Source organism: Camelus dromedarius, chromosome Y (assembly GCF_036321535.1).
Source record: "Camelus dromedarius isolate mCamDro1 chromosome Y, mCamDro1.pat, whole genome shotgun sequence".
Classification (NCBI taxonomy): Eukaryota; Metazoa; Chordata; class Mammalia; order Artiodactyla; family Camelidae; genus Camelus; species Camelus dromedarius.
In genome coordinates this window covers 16,386,028-16,405,134 of record NC_087473.1, presented here as the reverse complement: position 1 = coordinate 16,405,134, position 19,107 = coordinate 16,386,028, and the positions used below count along the sequence as shown (strand labels likewise).

The 19,107-nt window shown below is 49.4% G+C and overlaps 1 protein-coding gene across 2 annotated transcripts in view; it reads left to right on the top strand.

The window, feature by feature from the left end:
* Positions 1 to 19,107, top strand: part of LOC135320322 (steryl-sulfatase-like) — a 137,899-nt gene that overhangs the window by 112,928 nt on the left and 5,864 nt on the right. For both annotated transcript variants that reach the window (XM_064483427.1, XM_064483426.1), the window contains exons 9-10: positions 2,675 to 2,834; positions 7,784 to 7,905. In XM_064483427.1, the coding sequence (XP_064339497.1) occupies positions 2,675 to 2,834; positions 7,784 to 7,905 (282 nt within the window). The remainder of the gene's footprint in view (positions 1 to 2,674; positions 2,835 to 7,783; positions 7,906 to 19,107) is intronic.

The following is a 19,107-nucleotide window of genomic DNA, read 5'->3' as shown; positions in this document are numbered from 1 at the left end:
GGAAATGTGGAATCCTGCGCCGTCAAATGCCTTTTCCCGTAGGCAGTGTGTGCACGCATCTCTTAAAAGTTTTTAAATATATATATATATATATATATTTTCAATCATATTAATAATCACTTTATTTTTTTAACTCTTTTTATTGAGTTGTAGTCAGTTTACAATGTTGTGTCAAATTCCAGTGTAGAGCACAGTTTTTCAGTTGTACATGAACATACATGTATATTCATTGTCACCGTGTTTTTCACCGTGAGCTCCCACAAGATCTCGTATGTATTTCCCTGTGCTATGCGGTATAATCTTGTTTATCTATTCTGCAGATGCCTGTCATTTTTTTTTAATCACTGTTGTTCTAAAAACACTGCCTTCCCCCAGCTTCCCCCAGTGTTAACTTTCTGCAGAACCCTCGTACATTTGTCAGGAAATGAAGCTTAGTCCATCGTTGTCAACCAAAAGACGAATTTTCCGCCACGAATGCCCTTTTGCAGTTTCAGGACCCAATCCGCAAGGCCACATTGCATCTGGAAGGGTAGACTGTTCAAGGATGCTTTTCCGTTAATCTTAGCATTTTGGTCCATCTTCCCATTTATTTTGTTCTGTTTTATTTTAACCAGGGGGGCGATCAGTGTACAGACTAGCCACTAGTTCAACTCGCCCTTTTTTGTTCGGTAGAAACCACTTTTTGTTTGTTGGTTTGTTTTTGTTGCCGTTAAATTTAAAGTGAGGGTGCTGTGAGCTTGATCTGCTGGAAGGTTAATCAGACACTAACTCACACGTTGAGGCGCCTTCTGCAACTGCTCCGCTAGTGACAGCTTGAATAAACTCTGCCAAGTGATGCAAACTTCTCATTTCTTCGGTGTGAAACCCACGAAGCAGGAATAACAGTATTGGTCAGGTAATTACCTTAAGGTCTCACTGAAAAGATGACGAGGAAGAGTTTTAACTTTCCTAGGAGGCCGGCCACCATAGAAATTGCAAACTGGTAAAGAATTCACATGTGAGTTTTCCCTAACTGTGCATGTAAAACATAACGGGTGCCGGCAGCGGAAAGATCTTGCCCGTATAAGGAATTGAGTCCACAGTCGTCAGCGTTCAGTCCGCAGTTCACTGGAAACTAGCGTTAAGAAATGAAGGTTTGCTTTTCAAAATCCCTCAAACCTAGGTCTCCATCATTTCATTTTTTAAGTTTAAGTGGAATTTATGTCCGTGTATGAACCATGCATCAGTCATGTCCAGGCACTGTCTCCCTGCTCTGAATCTGCATTCTCTTCCAACTTTATTTGACTACTTAATTTTCCATGCCAGTTGTGTGTTGGGAAGGTGTTTGCGAGGAGCTGAACTTGAACCCGCTCCATTCCTCCCCAGCCTAACTTCCCAAGGTTACGATTCCTCTGGGGTCCAGCTCTGTGCTCAGCTAGGTGTAAAGTCCTGGGGAAATACTCCTGGGGAAGCGGCACGTCCGGTTCCCCGTCCACGCGTGCGCTCCCGGCTTGAGGGACCCAGCCCCGACCTCCCTGAGCACGAGGCTGCTGGGCTGCTGTCTGTGTTTTGCAGGGTCCGCGGGGGGGAGGCCCTGGGGAGCAGCTTCTGTTGACATCGTGGCCCTCTCCCAGCTCACCCCTCCCGGCCCCTCCCAGTACCCGTTTCCTTCTCCGTTCAGTTAATTTGGAATCGCCTTATGCGTACGAAGCTGGTTTTCCCGACTGGAACAGCTATAGAATCACAGCGGTGGTGACAACGGTCATCGTGTGTGCTCTCCTGCCTTTCAGGCCCCGGGGATCATAACCCCATGTCGGACTTGCATCTAACGTGTCTGGACTGCGAGACGCAGGATGGTTGTTCCGTGTGCCCAGCTGGTGCTTTCACTTCCTAGGGCTGCGATAACAAATCACCACCCATTTGGTGGCTCAAAATAACACAGACTGGTGTCCTTACAGATGTGAAGGTCAGATGTCCAAAATGGGTCCACCTGGGCTAAAATCAGGGTGTCGGCAGAACTGTGTTCCTTTATGGAGGCTCTGGGGGAACGCCTGTTTCCTGGGCTTTTCCAGTGGTGAGAGGCCACCTGCGTCCACTGGCGTGGGTCAGCGCTCTCCATCTTCAAAGCCAGTGACGCAGCATCTTCCAGTCTCCCTCTCTGACTACGGCCCCAGCTGCTCTGACGCCATCTCTCCCGCCTCCCTCTTTCCCTAAGAAGGCCCCTCGTGGTTATATTCGACCCACTCACATAATCCAGAATAATCTCTCCTTTTGTCATATAAGGTACCAGGGATTTGGACGTGGACAATTGAGGGCACCATTCTTTTGTCTGCCACCGCTGGTTTAAAAAAAAAAAAAAAGAGGTAGAATAGAATTGGGACTCCCTGACTCCAGTGTCATTGTTGATAAGTCTTTGTTGCTGCGAGATTTGTGTCTCCCTGAGTACAAAGGCGTGACTTGTGCCCACCAGGCAGTGCCGGCCATGTGTCATGCCTGCAGTGACCATGCCGTGTATTTATGTATCTTTTTTTTTCACCACAACAGATAATGTGAAATTTTCATGGACTCCATGTCTTTAAAGCACTTCGTTCTTCCAAGTGGGCTGCCTGACGTTGGGCACTGAAGAGTGCACTGAAGTGAGTACTGGAAAGACGTGCACATTTGCTTCATGCTTCTCCTTCGGTGTTTGTTTTAGGGGGGAAAGCGAACAACTGGGAAGGAGGTATCCGGGTCCCAGGCGTCCTCCGCTGGCCAGGGGTGATCCAGGCTGGGCTGGAGATCGATGAGCCAACAAGCAACATGGACATATTTCCGACGGTGCTCAAGCTTGCCGGGTCGCCGCTGCCTGAAGACAGGTACTGTGACTCACGGGCACTTGCGATCGTCTCCTTCACAGTTTGCAGGCGAGGGCGTTCTGGTTTTGCCTGCTGGACCTGTTATCCATGCCCAGTTATGGGACTTACTGGTGGGTCTGCTGACGTAAAAATCTGCTCCGTCCACCCCATTATCCCAGTGGGAAACAAAGTCAGAGGTGCGATGGGATGTGTGGCCTTTGAGACTTACTGCTCCAGGATCCCGCTGATGAGTTCTGTCTTGTCTGTGCCCACTGTCAGCTCGCCGAAGGGCAGCTGGACCGATGCCCCTTGTAACCACCCACATTTCACCCCACAGCTTCCCGCCTGACCCCACTCGGCAGGTCTTGGCTGCAGCAGTGAGAAAGGCAGCTGCTTCCCGCCCTGGTAAGGGCCCAATTTCCCAGCACGTCATCATGGAGCGAGTTCTAAATCCGTCTTTCTCTCAAATTTAGATGCAACGTCGTATGACATGGCCGATGGTTTCTTGTTAAGTGTTATTGCCAATCTGAAGAGTCCTGAGTGAGGCACGCTGATGAATTGTTTTCATTAGTTTGGTGGCAGGCCACCGTAATGGCTGCAAATCTCATTTAAATTCAGCCGCCAGCAGAACCAAGAGGAAATGGGAAACTGGAGACAAAAACAATAGCTCGGCCGGAGCTGAAGTCCGTTGATAGCTTGGCTCCCCTCCTACTGTTGGCAAGCTGGTTTCGTTCTTCATTTTTTTTTCCCCCAAATTTCTGCTTGAGAGATGCCTTCGTCTCCAAGGGCACACATGCATGCACATGCACCCAAAAGGGAACAGCGGAATTGTAGAGTTCCGTGGTTCTCAAACGTTGTGGTCTCACGACCCAGGTACTCTCTTTGCTGATCCAGGAACCCAAAGATGTTTTGTGTCTGTGGGATGTACCTGTCAGTGTTTATCATATGAGCAATTCAACCAGGAAATAAAAGTTTTTAAACACAAGAACACCCAAGGAGACATTGCATCAGCTCACAGCTGGTGTCGCCACTGGGGAAATACACCGTAAGCCCCATGAAGCAGTGGTGCTCCAGGAGGCAAAGAATGTTTTGAATTATCGTGAAGATAGTTTGACCTGGTAGACCCCGTAAAAGGTCTCAGGGATCCCTGTGGGTCTCGGGACCACGCTTTGAGAGTAGCTGGTTCCAGGAGAAGAGCAAAGAGCCTAGAGGCGTACTGCTTGGCTTCAAATCTTGGCTTCACTCTTGCCTAAGTGTTTAACTTACTGGACCTTGACGTCTTCTCTTGCAAATGTGTTGTATAACAGCACTGCCCTCAGAGGGTTGCTGTGAGGATGGAAAGCGTGAGAGCATGTCATGTGCAGAACAGAGAACGCATGAACACTTGCTGGTTTTGCTTCGTCCGCCATATTGCTTTTCATCCGCCATGTTGAGAGGTGAGAAGCATTCTTTCCACTTCCACGTTTACTGTTCATCTGGATAATAAAGTCATAAACTCTGTGGCCCAAGGGGACGTCTAAGATCTTCTACCCCAGCCACAGTATTCTCTTTCCACTCAAATGACAGGCAGAAAGCTCGGCAGCTATCACTCGTCAAAATCTTTTCTTATAGAAAACTGAAACTCTCACCCCATGTGTCTGTCTGCTCTTTGGGAATAAATCTCAATATTTCTGTAAGAAGCTCCCACAGAGTGTTCAGGTAGTTTCATTCACGATCTTTTATTTGTCTCACGGTTCATGACATTAAAATCATCAGTCTCTTTAGATGGTTTTCCATCTGACTGGGAAGAGGCAAGGGAAGGAAGAAGTTCAGGGGCAAAGAGGAAAATCCCTAAAGGGAAGTTTGGTGCTGACACCTCCTACGCGCCCCATTCTGAGGCCGATGGAGGTCAGCCTGTTTATCTGGCACGAGCCCGTGGATGTGGGGAGCAGCCCCCTCAGTGGCAGGCCCAGCTCTTTTATACGTGAGCCAGCGTCATCGGTAGAACCCATTCTGAGTATCGAAGGTTCTTTTCTTGGGTCTCCCCCATTGATGGTCTCACTCAACCCGATGATAGTGTCTCGGGGTTGAGGTCCCAGGTCCTGCAAAATGTTATCACCATCCTGGAGACAGCAGACGTAAGAAAACAGAAATCTTCTTCCAACTTGCTCATGGGAATAAAAGAGAGACAGAGAGAAAGACGCAGTGCATTCATGGGGACGTGACGTCACTGTACCCCAAGGAAAGTTCCCCTCATGTGCTCTTTTCAGTTACATCACAGTCATCCCCGCGTGACCGAATTTGACCTGAAATTCAAACACAACGTTTCTTGGCACCGAATTGCTAATATCCACATGGCCATCGTGAGTCAGGACACCACAGAGGGTAATCTCACGTTCCAAATTAAAAACAGTCTCCAGTGAACACGGTTTTCACAGAATCAAGCAGACAGCAGGAAAGAAGGCATCTAATTGTGTAGCAGACGCTGTCTTGCAAACTTGCTATGAAAACTTGAATCCGTTTACAGAAAAGGCCAATGCAATGATTCCCACAGAAAACAGCAATGCTTTGTGTCACTTTGAAGGCGTGTGGGCCCCTCTCGCACAAGTCATGATGTTACAGAAACGTGTCCACACCAGCCACACCAAAGGAAATGTGCCGTTTCTGGGCCGTTGGCCACAGTTAAATGTGACTTGTACACGTGGCTTTAAACAATCCCGAGTGTTTTGATAACTCAGACACCATCTACAAGTTTAGCTCAGTGGGGTCACTTTTCATTTTTCATGGCAGGAATGAACCTGTTTTTGACAAGCTGTCTGTCCACAGCACTGTTCAACTGTGGTTTTTCCATCGCAGTGTGATTTATTGCCTGCTTCCAGGAAAGAGCACGTTAGGTGAAGGATATTTTAAAAAATGAGATCTATCTCTGCATTGGAAGAAAAAAAAAAGTTTGCAGAACAGACTTTGCTTCCCTCCTTAAAAAAAAAAAAAAAAAAAAAAAGACAAATGTCTTGCTAGGGAAGAAAAAAAGTTGGTGAGACTTGGAGTCTGGTTTTTGTCGTCAAATCCCCTGTTGTGTGATCATGGCCCAGGTCAGTTGTGAAATACTGATTTTCAGAAAAGACTTCTGTCTCCTGTGTTCTTAAGGGTTGAGTTTTGTTGGCTTGTGATGAAAAAGAGCTTCAAGAAATGGAGGTGGAGGTCACGTCCGAGGAATGGAAATTCACTCTCACTCTTGAGCTGTCATGGAAAGGCCTTCTGTCCCCTTGGAAGGGAGAGGTGGTGGAGGAGGTCCGACCCACCTGTCCTGGGGTTGCCTCCAGCTCAGGTGCTCAGCCCTCCTCCCTTCCTTTCTTCCCACCTGTTTAGTATCTCACCGTCTTCAGGCCTGAGTCTTTCTTCAAAGGCACAACACCTGTCATTTCAGGGTAGAAACAGCCTCTCGCGCAACTTGCCACTTCTGAACACAACTGTCTCTCTTCCCTGTTCGTCTCAGGCAGATAGGAACCAGGCTTGGGAAGTGAGCCAAGTCTGTCTTTTGTTCTTATTTTTAGCTCGGGATAAGAGGATATTTTCAGTTCTGTGGACCTCGGCAGAGCGCGTGATCAATAACTGAGGACTGGGGCTGGAGGAGCAGCGAGGCTGTAATTACATTAGGCGGATTTTAGTGACACCAAAATAAACCACAAAAAAAAAAAAAAGAAAAAAAGAAAAAAACTCAAAGGACGTAAGGCCTCTTAGTCTGCAATACGAATTATATCATCAAGTTAAACTTCCAGGTTCTCAATCCTTCAATAATGGAGGAGGACAGAGATGCAGTGGTTTTCATGAGAGGAAGAAATTTGTCAAGTCCAACAGTCTCTTTCCAAGTAGCTTTCTGCCCCGTGTTTCGGTGGAAGTAACCTGATGCTGTCAGTGACCATGTAATTTCCCTAGTGGCTGTGAATGTGTGTTACACTCAAAACAAAATTTTAGGAATAGACTTACCATATGACCCAGGAATCCCGCTCCTGGGCATATATCCAGAAGGAACCCTACTTCAAAAAGACACCTGCACCCCAGTGTTCATAGAAGCACTATTTACAGTAGCCAAGACATGGAAACAGCCTCAATGTCCATCGACAGATGACTGGATAAAGAAGAGGTGATATATTTATACAATGGAATACTACTCAGCCATAAAAAAAACAGACTTTTTTTTTTCTTTAATTAACCTCCAAATAGCCTTAATTTCCTCACTGCCAGTTGTCTATGGTTATTGTTTGCCACTAGAATGTTATCTGGTTGGTGTAAACATCCACCATAGAAGAGGTATATTTACTTTTTATACCCACGTAGAGGAATATATTTACTTTTCAGGGCATAGCAGTATGTGTCATGGGTGTATGTCATATATAAATGTATGCAAGAGTCTTTACATCCTCAGGGCATTTAATGCCATCATTGTTATTATTTACAGATTCATTCATTCAGACTTAGGACTTCGTTTTCATTGAAGTCTATCCAATTCGTGTTGTCCCGTGTTATATATTACCTTTTTTTTTTTAACCACAGATTGTCAGGAATTCTTATTTTTGATAGACCTGGAGTTTGTGAATAAACTGTTTGCCAAGGCACTAGGCAGAAAACTGGGTGTAGGAGAAGTCGTGGGGAGGGCAGTTGAAAGCATGACACCCAGTCAGCTGGGCGTGGTTCACATTGGCCCTTACAACACACAGGACGTTGGATAAGTCACTCCGTTTCTTCGTTCCATCATCCTAAGGTGATAATAGTCCCAACTCACGGAGCTCCTTAGAGGATGACATCAGCTGATTGCTGAGCCCAGCTGGCCTCCCCGCATTGCATATGGCGCCCAGCTGGGTCAGCTGGTGTTCTCAGCGCCAGTTGCTTAATTACCCCTTTGTAGCTCTCTCATGCTCTTGTTGGCAGGAAGGACCACTCAGACATCAGGACGTTGTGGCCGCCTGGTAACCACCTGGTTTTTCCCGCAGGATCATTGACGGGCACGACCTGATGCCCCTGCTCCGAGGGGACAGCCAGCGTTCGGATCACGAGTTTCTCTTCCATTACTGCAACTTCTACCTGAACGCCGTGCGCTGGCACCCGCGGAACAGTGAGTACACGCCTCTTTCTTTGCAGCCTTCTAGAGCTGCGTGCAATCGGCACTGTGGGAATAGAACAGATCGCAGGAGGACCTTGCTCTCACGAGGCCAAGACCTGCCTGAAGGATGCTTGGTTTTGATTTCCGCTTCCTCCACCTCCTCCTCCCTTCTTCTCTCATGCCTTCTGGTTCCATGGTCGTCCAGGTGGGACATCATCGGAGCACGGCCTCCGCCCACCTTTACACCAGGGCTGGCTCCTCTCTCCTGGGAGGCAGGGGAAGCCCCGGTTCCCAGCAGGCACCGCAGCCCCTTCCCTCCTGCTCCGCCAGCCACTCAGCTTCACGTCCTGGCCCTGCCTGCTCCCGGAGTCTCAGCCGACCCGCCGCTCTGCTCTGGGCATGCCTGTGGGGTGTGCTCGCGGCTCCCTCTGCCTGGAAGGGCTTGCTCTTCCTTCCGCGTTCATGCTTATCAATCCCCCCCACCCCAGCCCCCCGAAGCGCCGTCTGCTCGGCCTGCACCTCCGCCCTCCTGTAGCTTTGCACCGTGGCTCTGCGTGGCTTTGCACCGTGGCTCTGCGTGGCTTTGCACCGTGGCTCTGCACCGTGGCTCTGCGTGGCTTTGCGATGTTTACCTCGCCGTCCCTCCCGAGCCTCCCTCGGAGGTCGGGGGTCGTGACTTACCGATCTGTATGTGGTCTCGGCGCGTGTGTGTGTGCTAGATACAAATGCTTCGGTGTTACCCTGGCTCCCAAACCAGGTTTTTTTGTTGTTTGTTTGTTTGTTTTTAATCATGCCCTGTATCAGTGACGGGATCTACTTTGGGTTTTCCGGTTACCAGTCACAGAGTTGCATTTCTCACAGGCATTAATGGGCACGAGGAACCAAGTGACCATTCTACATGGAGGGAAAGGTTCCACAAATGGTTGTCGTGTATTTAAACTTAGAATTGCAGTTGGGTTCACATCACTAAGGTGGCTTGCAGTCTGTGGGGATCTCACAATGATTATACCTATGCTCGACGTGGGTGTTGGTGTTGGATTTTGAGTTCCCTCTTCAGAGGTAAAAGGAAAGTCCCCTTTGCTCTAGTGTGCCTTGGGGTTCTGCTCCCAGAGGCAAGATTCTCGCAGAATATCTTGTAACCGCTGCCGCCCCCGGCGGGTGGTGCATTCTTAAACTCACATGATGCTCCTTCAAACTGGTATTCAACGCAGTCCCCTCCCCACCCTGCTCCCCCAGCCCGTGTACCAAAGACGTCATGTAAAGAGCAGCTGCTCCATTTTTTTTAAAGTGGAAAACTATAGCCCTTCCACGGAGACCATGCCAGGTTCACCCTGCAGGGTTTATGCTTCCAATCTGAGCAGCTTCCTTGAGACATTTTCTGGAAGGAGACTATGGCAGAACCACACAGGCTTACAGTTCTAGACCCAGAAGGGTCCTGGTTACCTAGCTCATCCATGTGTCCATCGTTCCTACCACCTGCAGGAATGCTGTCTCTTTTTTTAGGTGAATTGGCAGCAAGTAGCTCTGACCCGTCTCATCCATGAGAGATGTGGCCCTCCCCACTTCCTTTGAGACGGAGCCCGCGAGGGACGTAAAGAACAAAGTTTCCATGACTGTCGGCGGTTGAAAGCAGGGTGACATCACATCCTGAACCGTTGCAAAACTGCATTTAAATAAAGCCGACCTCCCCGCCTCCAGCCCCGACGCCCTCAGTTAGAGAAGCCAGAAGGAACATATTGGATCAGGGGCTGGAGAAACACATTATGTGGAGGAGGAAAGAGAGAAGGGACAGGAAGAGACAGAAAATAGGAGTAAGTGAGAAAAACAAGACCCAGATTCTGATAGGCAGCTGGCCCTGGGATAAAATTTGCTTCGAAGACAGACACAAGCAACATTCCTTCTTATGCAGTTCCTTAGAATCTCCTGCCTGGAACCAGCAGCCAAAGAGGGGCCACTGCAGCATTTCAGTGCTGGAATCACTCACCTGGCCACGGGGTCTCAGGAAACCATGGCTTTTACGAGTCGCCTGATCTACTTCTCAGGGTGTCCCCGAAACTCAGTCCCAGGGGGAGCTGCCTCAGCTGTCACACTGTCCCACGTGGCTTCGGGGCTGTGTCCTCCGTGTTTTCATCTGTCCGTTTGTTGTGCATGTATGGACTTGGCACCTGCTGGGTGGAACCTTCTAGGCTAGGCTGGGCTGGGCACCTGTCCGGGAGCTTTTTACATCTTAGCTCTGGATGGGCTGCAAGCCGTGGGAAGGGCTGGGAAAAAGCAGCTGTGTAAGGTAAGGGTCACTTGTCCTGTTGACTAAAGAAGACAGACATATTCAGCTGAGGTCATGTCAGATCTACGCTGCTGGCAGGGCGCCGTCCGTCAGCACTGGATGACCCGGCGGACACTTTCCGTAATTCTTAGGGTTAAGAGGGTGGCCCCCTGACCTCCAAGTGCTCTGTTAGGAAAGAAGAGAGGATTTTACGGTCAGGGTTTTGTAACCGGCAGCAGTGAGGTGCTCAGGAGTCTCGCCAGCCTGTTGTGAAACCACTGCTGACTTGAGGTCGGCCGCGCGGGGAGCGTCTGCGCCACGGCCACGGCCACGGCAGACACCGTGGATCGCGGCTCTGTCCCTCCCTCGGAGACAGCCAGCTCACCAGCGCTGCCCTGGTTCCGGGAGACTGGAGCTGGCTGGAAATGCCAAGATCCAGTTCCCATTTGTCTGGATTAGTTGGAAGCTTGGATATTACGATTCCAGACTTACTTTTCCAAAAACGTAGAGCCAGAAGGCTGTTTCCACCCTTCCCAAAGCTGAATCCCTTTCAGCTTTTATATACAATGCCTTCTCTGTAATTTAATAATTCTGTGTTTCTAATGATTCTGTCATTTACTTGTCTCTGCAAATGGTGTAACTTCATCGTCATCTGAGAGCGTTATTTCCATTACGTGTTAGAAGTCACAAGAGCATTGTCATAATGTGGATAACTTTTCTTGCATTACAGTGGGAATTTTCAGTTTAAATTTACTATTCAATATGTATTTTAAAATTTTGGCTTTAACTTTTGACGTACAAACCAGTGTTACTAAAAATTAAATGCGAAGGCAGCTTGATTTTATGGTAAAATTTATCGCAGAAGACTGGTAGATATGTGACTCTGGGATTCTGTTGCAGATTTTTGAACGGATGGATGTAAGTCTGTAAGTTACATGCTTGCATTAACGTGACGGCCCCCCAGACCAGCTGATCATACAGAAATCCACGAGGGTTAGTCATTCTGGGGCTGATCCCACAGAACCTCATAAATCTGGCTGCTTTTTCCAACTCAGGTTTGTTGGAAACTTCTGTGATTTTGTTTTAAAGCATCCTTTGAAAAATCACAACAGTGCACCTGAAACTTGCATAATTAAGAGAAAAGGAAAAACAGTAGACAATTTTGTCTTCCAGAAAAATTAAAAATTTAAAATCACAAGAAAAAGCAGTAAGATATTGGAATTCATCCTAAAGGAAAGTGTTTCTAAAGCAGTAAGATATTCGAATTCATTCTAAAGGGAAGTGTTTATAAAAGGTGCCTTCTTTCCACAATAAGAAATAAGTGAGGTTTAAAATCAAAAACAGCATTACCGTGGTAATTGAGGGGAAATGCTTGCTTTGTTCAGCATCTAAAATTTTCACAAAGGTAAAAAAAAAAAATTTCGCCTCTAAAATACACATAAGAAAAGAGACAAGATTCTGATTACAGCTGTTGAGGTGTCGGGACCTAACCAGTGCAAGAAAGGCTGTGCGTGGCTTTTGTCTTTGCTAATGATTCTGCTGGGTGTTCACTGGATGCCTGTCTTTGTGTGATTGTCTGAAATTGGATCCAAAGGGTCAGAGATAATACATGGAGGTTCTAAAACTGAACAGCTGTGGGCTGTGCCGTTTTCAGGTGAACGCTTGCGGAAAACTGTCCCGTACTCCAAGTTAGTTTAAGGAGGACACACTCTCACCCAACCACGACTTTTGTGGCCATTAAGAAAAGCATGTCTGTGTAAATCCCTTCGAGGCTGTGTTTTTGAAGTCTTAGGATTTCGTTGTCCTTTTTGAAAACCTCGCCCAACGGCTGCATTCCCAAGCACCTTGGACCTTTCCGATATTCACCCCCTAACTCTTTTACCTGCCTTCTCAGCCCAGTATCGAGGGATGGGACGCGTGCCCGTAATTGCAGAAACGCAGGGTGACGTGTCCCTGGACGGACGCAGGCTCCCTGGCGATAACCTAAGAGGAGGGGTGACGCGGGAGGGTGGAGAAGGCTTCCCTGGAATTGTTAAATGTTTATGCAGTTTGTTTATCTCATCGTCCGTCCGTCTCTCCAGCCTCGGATGTAACTTCCTAACCGTTCATCTCCTTTCATGGAAAAAACCCTCCTAGGTGGATTTTTTTTCTCCCCCTTTGTCTATTTAAGATATATTTTCGTACCACCCTTCACATGACCTGATACGCAATATTAGACCGTTTTTGAAACCGATACATACTTTTTGACTAAAGTTTTCACGTGTCTGAGCTGCGATGACACTGCTACTTGGGTGAAAAATGTGGCAGCCACGGCTTCTGTTCGTTTGTCCCGATGCAGACCTGCTCCCTTGTAGACACAGAATACATCGACATGGGAGTTTGTTTCCGGAATGCCAAAAGCCGCGTTCCTGAGCGCTCTAACGCGGCCTTCGGTCTTAGCTCAGCACCGTCTGATTCCAGTCTCCTGCAGGCCTCCTCTTCTGACCGTCCCCCCTTCCATACTCACTCCTGTCAGCTTACCGATTTGCTGCAGTATCTGGCACACCTCTTTGCTTGGATGTCGACACGGGACATGTCTCCGTTCTCCCCGGATGCCAGCTTACTTCTGACTCCGTCCTGGTTCACCTCGGTCCGCCAGCAGAGCTGGCGTTTTCTGTGGGGACGTTTCGGTTCTAACTGAGGAGTCTTGTATTCCATGAGTATTTGGGCCTTCGTGCATTTGGATCTTCCCTACAAGAATGTTTCGTAGGTGGTTTTACGCGTCTCCCTTTGTTTGCTCTCCCTCTCTTGAAACGTGTCATCTTTTCCATGTGACCGTTCTGTGTCGTTTGAGGACACACTTGGTAACAAGAAACAAGGACATTCCGCCCTGATGTTGCTTCCGTATCTACTCTCCGGCAGACTCCATGGTGGCAACAGGCAGTTTGCACTTGATCCTCCGAATTACAAGTGATCTTGATTAGTATTCGTATCAGGTTTGGCTATAACAGAAAACAGAGAAACAGGGGCTCACGTCAGAGGGAAGGTTCTATGTTGGAGATGATGACAGTGTCCGCCCAGGGTCAGCAGGATGGAGGAATGGATGGAAAAGATGAGAGGAAAAGGGTGCGTGCCTCCTACCTCCCATGGAGGGTGTCCTGCAGGCCAGAAGCTGGTCATCTGTGCACACCTAGCATCACGGGAGGCTGGGCAGTGTAGCCTTCATCGTGGCTGTCCCTGTGTCCTGCGGACATGACCGTGGGAGGCTGGCAGTACTTAGCAGTGTCTCCCAAAGTTATTTACACATGAGGAGGCAGAGGTTTGTAAAGTCACGTAATTGGCATACAGTCCACGGGGTTGAGGGCAAAGCTGGATTCGAAACCGGCCACCTGCTCTCGGTCTGCCCTGCGGTAAACTGGAACTTCTCCACCCAAAACCATGAGTTATTTTACTCACAGTCACAGGGATGATTCTTCCTCCTGAGTGTCTGTCTGGCCGTCTCCATGGGCTGTTTCTGGAATTCGTCCCTGTCTTCTTACTCCCTGAGTCCCGCCATCCTTGGGGACATCGGCTCTGGTCTCCCCTCAACCGACTCCACACCCTGATCCGCACGCTCCCAGCTGCCCGCCTGTCCACCCCTCACGCCCGTCCATGCTCATTCTGTCCTGAGGCCACGGGGGCTTGTGTCTGCTGTGTCAATTCCTTGGGACTGCCCATTTTCTGATGCCAAGAGACCCCGAGATGGATGTACCTCCTAAGTCTCTGACTTCCTCGCTCATTTATCTGCCATGACCAGTGCCCCCAGGCAGCCTGCTTCTCTGCCTGGCTGGAGGCAGTGTTGGGCACTGACAGGTTTTCGGCAGGATGCTCCAGGTGGCTCTGCAGGAGAGACACACAGAACGCACTGGGCTTCCTGCCTGCCCCTCGCCGGCTTTCCTGACAGCTCCCTGCTTCTCCCCTCTCTTCCAGTCCCTTCCTGCTTGTCCCATCACCTCATTCATTTATTAATTCACCCAACACATTGTATTGACCATCTGTTCTACATAAGGCACTAGATACTGGGGATCTAAGAGGTGCATTGACCATCTATCCATGTAAGGCACCAGGTTCTGGGCATTTAAGACACGTGAGAGATACATTCTTGTGTTCAGAAAGTGAATAACCTAGAGGGAAATAGAGGCCGCAGACCGTGAGAGACCTCACGGGCTGAATGCGTGCTGAGAACTGCCAGACGAGCGAGGACCCGCTCATACCTTCTGTCCGGGGATCCACACAGGTCACAGAGGAGGCGTGGCTGCAGGGCCTTGAAGGATGGGTAGGAGTTCAATGTGCAGAGGCCAGAAGGGAAAGGAGCCGGGTTTAGCATGCCTTGGGTACCCATGTTGTGCAGGATTCATATTTGTACCCCCCAAGTGCAAAACAGAGGCTTCGTGAAAGGGAGAGTTTTGATGTCAGGCGTCAGTTGGTGGAGCTGGGGTGGTTCTGCCTTTAAATTGACAAGCAGCTGCTTTTGGCCACAGCCCTGAGCTTCTGCGTCTTCCTTCTCCCTCTTTTCCTGTGGCGAATGTCCCAGTGCCCCCAGCTGCGGGAACCTGGCAGGCATGGATCTATAATCCCCAAGCCCAGGGCTGCACCTTTGAGAGTCCGGGCGGCAGAGATGAGTAGAGATGAGCCTCAAGAGTGAAGAAAAAGGGCACCTGGGTCCACAGATCTCTGGGATCGTGTGTGACGACCCTGGTGCCCCAGGTGGGTCACATCCTGAGGTCTTTGGGCCAATGAAAAGACTGTGGCGTTGGTCCAGGGTGGCTGGCTCAGGACAGAGGAACGATGTTTGAGGGTGTGTCAGGGAAGCAAGGAGGTCTCCGTGAGCTTGGGGACCGTGGCATGGATTTTCAGACACTGGTTCAGAAGATGAGGTCAACATGACTGAGGGGACGAGCTGAGGGTCCCAGGGGTGTGGAACGCGTCACTCCTAGTGGGAGAACAGAGCAGTATTTGAAACGGTCCTTGTAGAACTGCAAGATGGCGCGCTGTAGTGCGAAACAGTGCTGAGACTGAAAACCCCAAAAATCTGTGTGTGGCTCCTAGGATATATACACGGAATTCTCCAAGCATCCAAGATAAATCTTGCCAAGACTAGCAGATGAACAGCATTCATCAAGGGAAGTCTGAATCTGGGTGATGAATTAAGAGCCCATGTGTTGAAGCCATTTCAGTGTAGTTCTGCATATTCTTTAGGAATCCTTCGTTGGGGGAGGGAAGTGTGTCAAGACTCGGATTACAGCAGCAACAGATGTAAGACCAGGCAGAAGCCAGCGTTCTTCTCTTAGATAGACGGCAGCTTTCTATACAGAGCTGACCCGTGGGTGGTCTTCGCGGTGCACTGGCCACTGGAATGAGAGCTTTACTTACAGGAATGCACGGTTGATCCCCAAAGGGAGGCCCTGAGGCAAGGACTCTCATTACCCTAATTTCTCAGAAAAGGAGGCTGGGGCCCAGAGAGGGTAGGGTGTCACACAGCTAGGGAATTGCAGAGCTGGGATTTCCACCCACACTGTCAGCACCAACAGAAAAGGGGTGGGAGAATTCAAACAGGTCACCCTCGCCAAGACAGCAGGACACTCGGAACAAAGGGTGTCCGCCGGTGATGAGGGTCGAGGCTCCAGACCCACGGGGTTACCCACACGAATAGAAATGCATTTGGAAAAGCGGATCTCTGTTAGGCAGACTGAAGCATCTTATAAATGTATCTGCAGAGGGGGCTTCCAACACTGGTGGATGGCGTTGGCTGGAGGAGTAAGAGAAACAAGATGTGTGTGATTTTTGTACCCCAAAGAGGCCCTCCGGTCACCCACAGAGGATTCCCCTTTAAAACGCTGGCCTGAGCCCCTGCCTTCTGGCCACTGCATTGTCTGTCTGTCTGTCTGTCTCTTTGTCTCTCTCTGTTGACTCCCGTGCTACAAGTCTCACATAGCAGCGTCAGGCCAAGAAAAGCCAGTGTGTCTAACTCTACTTTTATAAAGACATCTCTAACCCCCCAGAAGGAGGGAGGCCTGAAGGCCCCGTGCCCCGTTCTCCACTGTATTTTGGAAGAGCGCGACAAACACACATCCTGGCCTCCCCACTAGTTCTGCACGGCCACGGTCATCTGACACGTGCGTTTTCCCTTCTTCTGAGCTGGCCGTTCGTTCACTCTTCCAAGTCTCCAAGACTTAAGGAGGACCGCACATCTCACTCTGGCTTCTGATTTCTTTCATTCACAATAAGATATGTCATATTTTATAGTTTAGCTCTCCGATGGTCTACGAGCAGGGAGACACAGAGCTGTGCTGCAGTGACCATGAGCCCTGAAATCTCAGGGGCTCGAGCCAGCAAAGGTTCATTCTCACACGGACATTGCTGAGGCTCACTCACCCTGGGCACTGTTGGCATTTGGGGCCAGGTGATTGTCTGTGGTGGGCTGGGGACAGGGGACAGCACCCTGGCCTTGACCCACTAGACACCAGACACCAGTAGCAACGTCACTCCTTCACCAGCAACTGTGACAACCCAGCTGGCCTCCGGACATGACCAGATGTCCCCACATGGTGGCCCCCAGTGCAGGAGAGGGTCCAGGAGGAGGGGCCTCGGGCATCCTGAGTCCCACAGGGACACAGGCCCCACCGGCTGCAATGTCACCAGCAGGAGAGGCAGTGCTTCTGTGTTGTGGAACTGGGAAGGACACGTCCCGCTCTGTCCTCACTGGGCAAGAACTCCCCGAGTGGCCTCATCTCACTGCAGGGATGTTGCAAAAACGTGTGGGAGCAGGTAGCTTACCTGGGGGCTGGCTCCGTGCTCTCCAGGAGAGAGGAGTGGTAGTCTTATGTTTGTGGCATCAAAGTTCCAGGTTGGGGGCACCTTTCTTCAGCCCCCGTGGGCTCAGAGTGCCCGGCGGTGACGTTTGGCGTGTCCAGTCGTCTGCTGGGGTGCATCATTTATATTCCCAAGGTACCGATCTCATTGCCAGAGGGACAGAGACAAAATGCGGCCTTGGGGACCGTCTCCAGGACAGCAGGAGTACATCTGTAAGGCACGGAGCGCGACCCCACTCAGAAACGTCACGAGGAAGCGTGATGCTGCATACGGATGCTCACGTCTGTCCGTTGCGGGACACCGCACGTTTCACGTGTGGAGTTTCAGCCCCTTTCTTTACAGAGGAGCGGCAGCAGCCCAGGGGCCTTTCTGTCTCTGTTTTTGTTCTTTGTGCTCATTTCGGGGGCTTGTCTGCCGAGTCACCTGGAACCCTTCCCTGTGGCCAAGTACCCGCAGCCCGGACGGGACGGAAATCACAGAGGGTGTTCCTGTTCCAGGATCACGCAGCCCTGAGGTCCCCAGAGAATCCCACAGCATCCGAAACTCCTTGATTCAGTTTATCTCGCAGTTCATTTTAACACTGATGAAGTAGCTGTTTTAGGATTCCCCTTGGAAGCTGACGAATGCAGGGCCCAGCTTAGCTGTCAGGCTTTTCTCGCTTAAATTCCATTTTCCTTTTGGTCAGAGGACGGTCAACTTTCTTTTCTCTTTAATCAAGTCATTTTTTTTTAAGAGATGATTTTACATAAAAATATCTTTCACCCGGTAAGTGCTGAGGATCACGGCATTTTGTATGCCAGTAACAGAGCCCTCTCACGGTATTATGTCACTGACAGCTTTGTCCTTTAATCCTGACAATTATTTCTCCTAAATTTCAGAGCATTTTTAAAACCTCTGCCAAATTATTGTTCCTGTCACTACTTAGAATACATTTTTAAAAATCCCATTTAATTTCCCCACATTGTCACTGTAAAATTTAATAACTGCTTCTTCTGGTCACTGGACCTCAATTACAAATGAGTTTAAGATCCCTTGGTGGTCAAAATATTTATCTGTGACAGGTGAGACAGAAACAGTCTTTTTTCAGAGTAGACTGGAATTTTAGCAATCGAGGAAACAATTTTTCAAAACCTCAACTTTTTTCAGTAGTGTAGAGAGAAATTCAGGATGAAATACGTCATCAAAATCATTTTGGAAAATGAGACTAAATCTGCCCGTTAGAAATGGAAGGTGATACCAGGTGCCTCCTGTCTTATCCCATGATTTACCAATTCGCTCTTTTCCATTGAAATGACACCCTGGACAATGTCGACGCCTGGGTTCCTGGTGAACCACAGACCAGACCCTGAAGTGAGGACTCCTATCTTGTAAACCAACATTCAGTGAAGTGCAGCTCTGTTTGTCTCACGTGACCAAATCCAGAGCTGTCTAAAGAAATAATACAGAGAAGACACAATCTACTCTTTTTTATTAAAAGTTTTTTTTTTTTTTAAATCCAAGTTGGGCAGTAAAGAGGCAAACGCACGAAACAGATTTTTGGAAAAGTTAATTCTGAATTCTGTGCTTGTCCGAGCTACGTGGCGATGCTGTGGCCCCTCGAATGTCAAGCTCGAAACACCCTCCAGATCTGCAGCCCTCGGAGCAGGAGCAGAAGAGTCTCCCCCCGACCCCCACCACGCGCCGTGCACGCCTCTGTCTGTAGCAGCCTTGGCCCCGCTGACCCGGCTTCTCCGTGGCTGTAGCTTCTTGCTGCTGAAAAGGCTTCTTTCTGAAACCGATCTGGGCCTCAGGGGAAGGAGAGAAGTGGGTGGATGTACGGACTGTCAAGGGAACCCACTTCGTCTGTAAGCTCCCCTGGGGAGGGACAGCGGGCCCTGCAGTTTCTCCTCCAGCCTTGCTCGACCGCGGGTCAGCCTGAACTCCTCCTTAAAAGGCAGGTGTGCTGAGCACCTGTCGCTTGTGTACATTGACAGGGATGTCCTGTGCTGCTTCTGCCAGCTTCAGTGATCCGCATAACGGATTCCTTTAAGTATAGATTCATCGTTCACGTCGCTTGTCTGGGCTTCCCGGTTCTCCTCGGAAACCAGAGAGGCTGCCTTTCCCTCGAATGTGCATGTCTG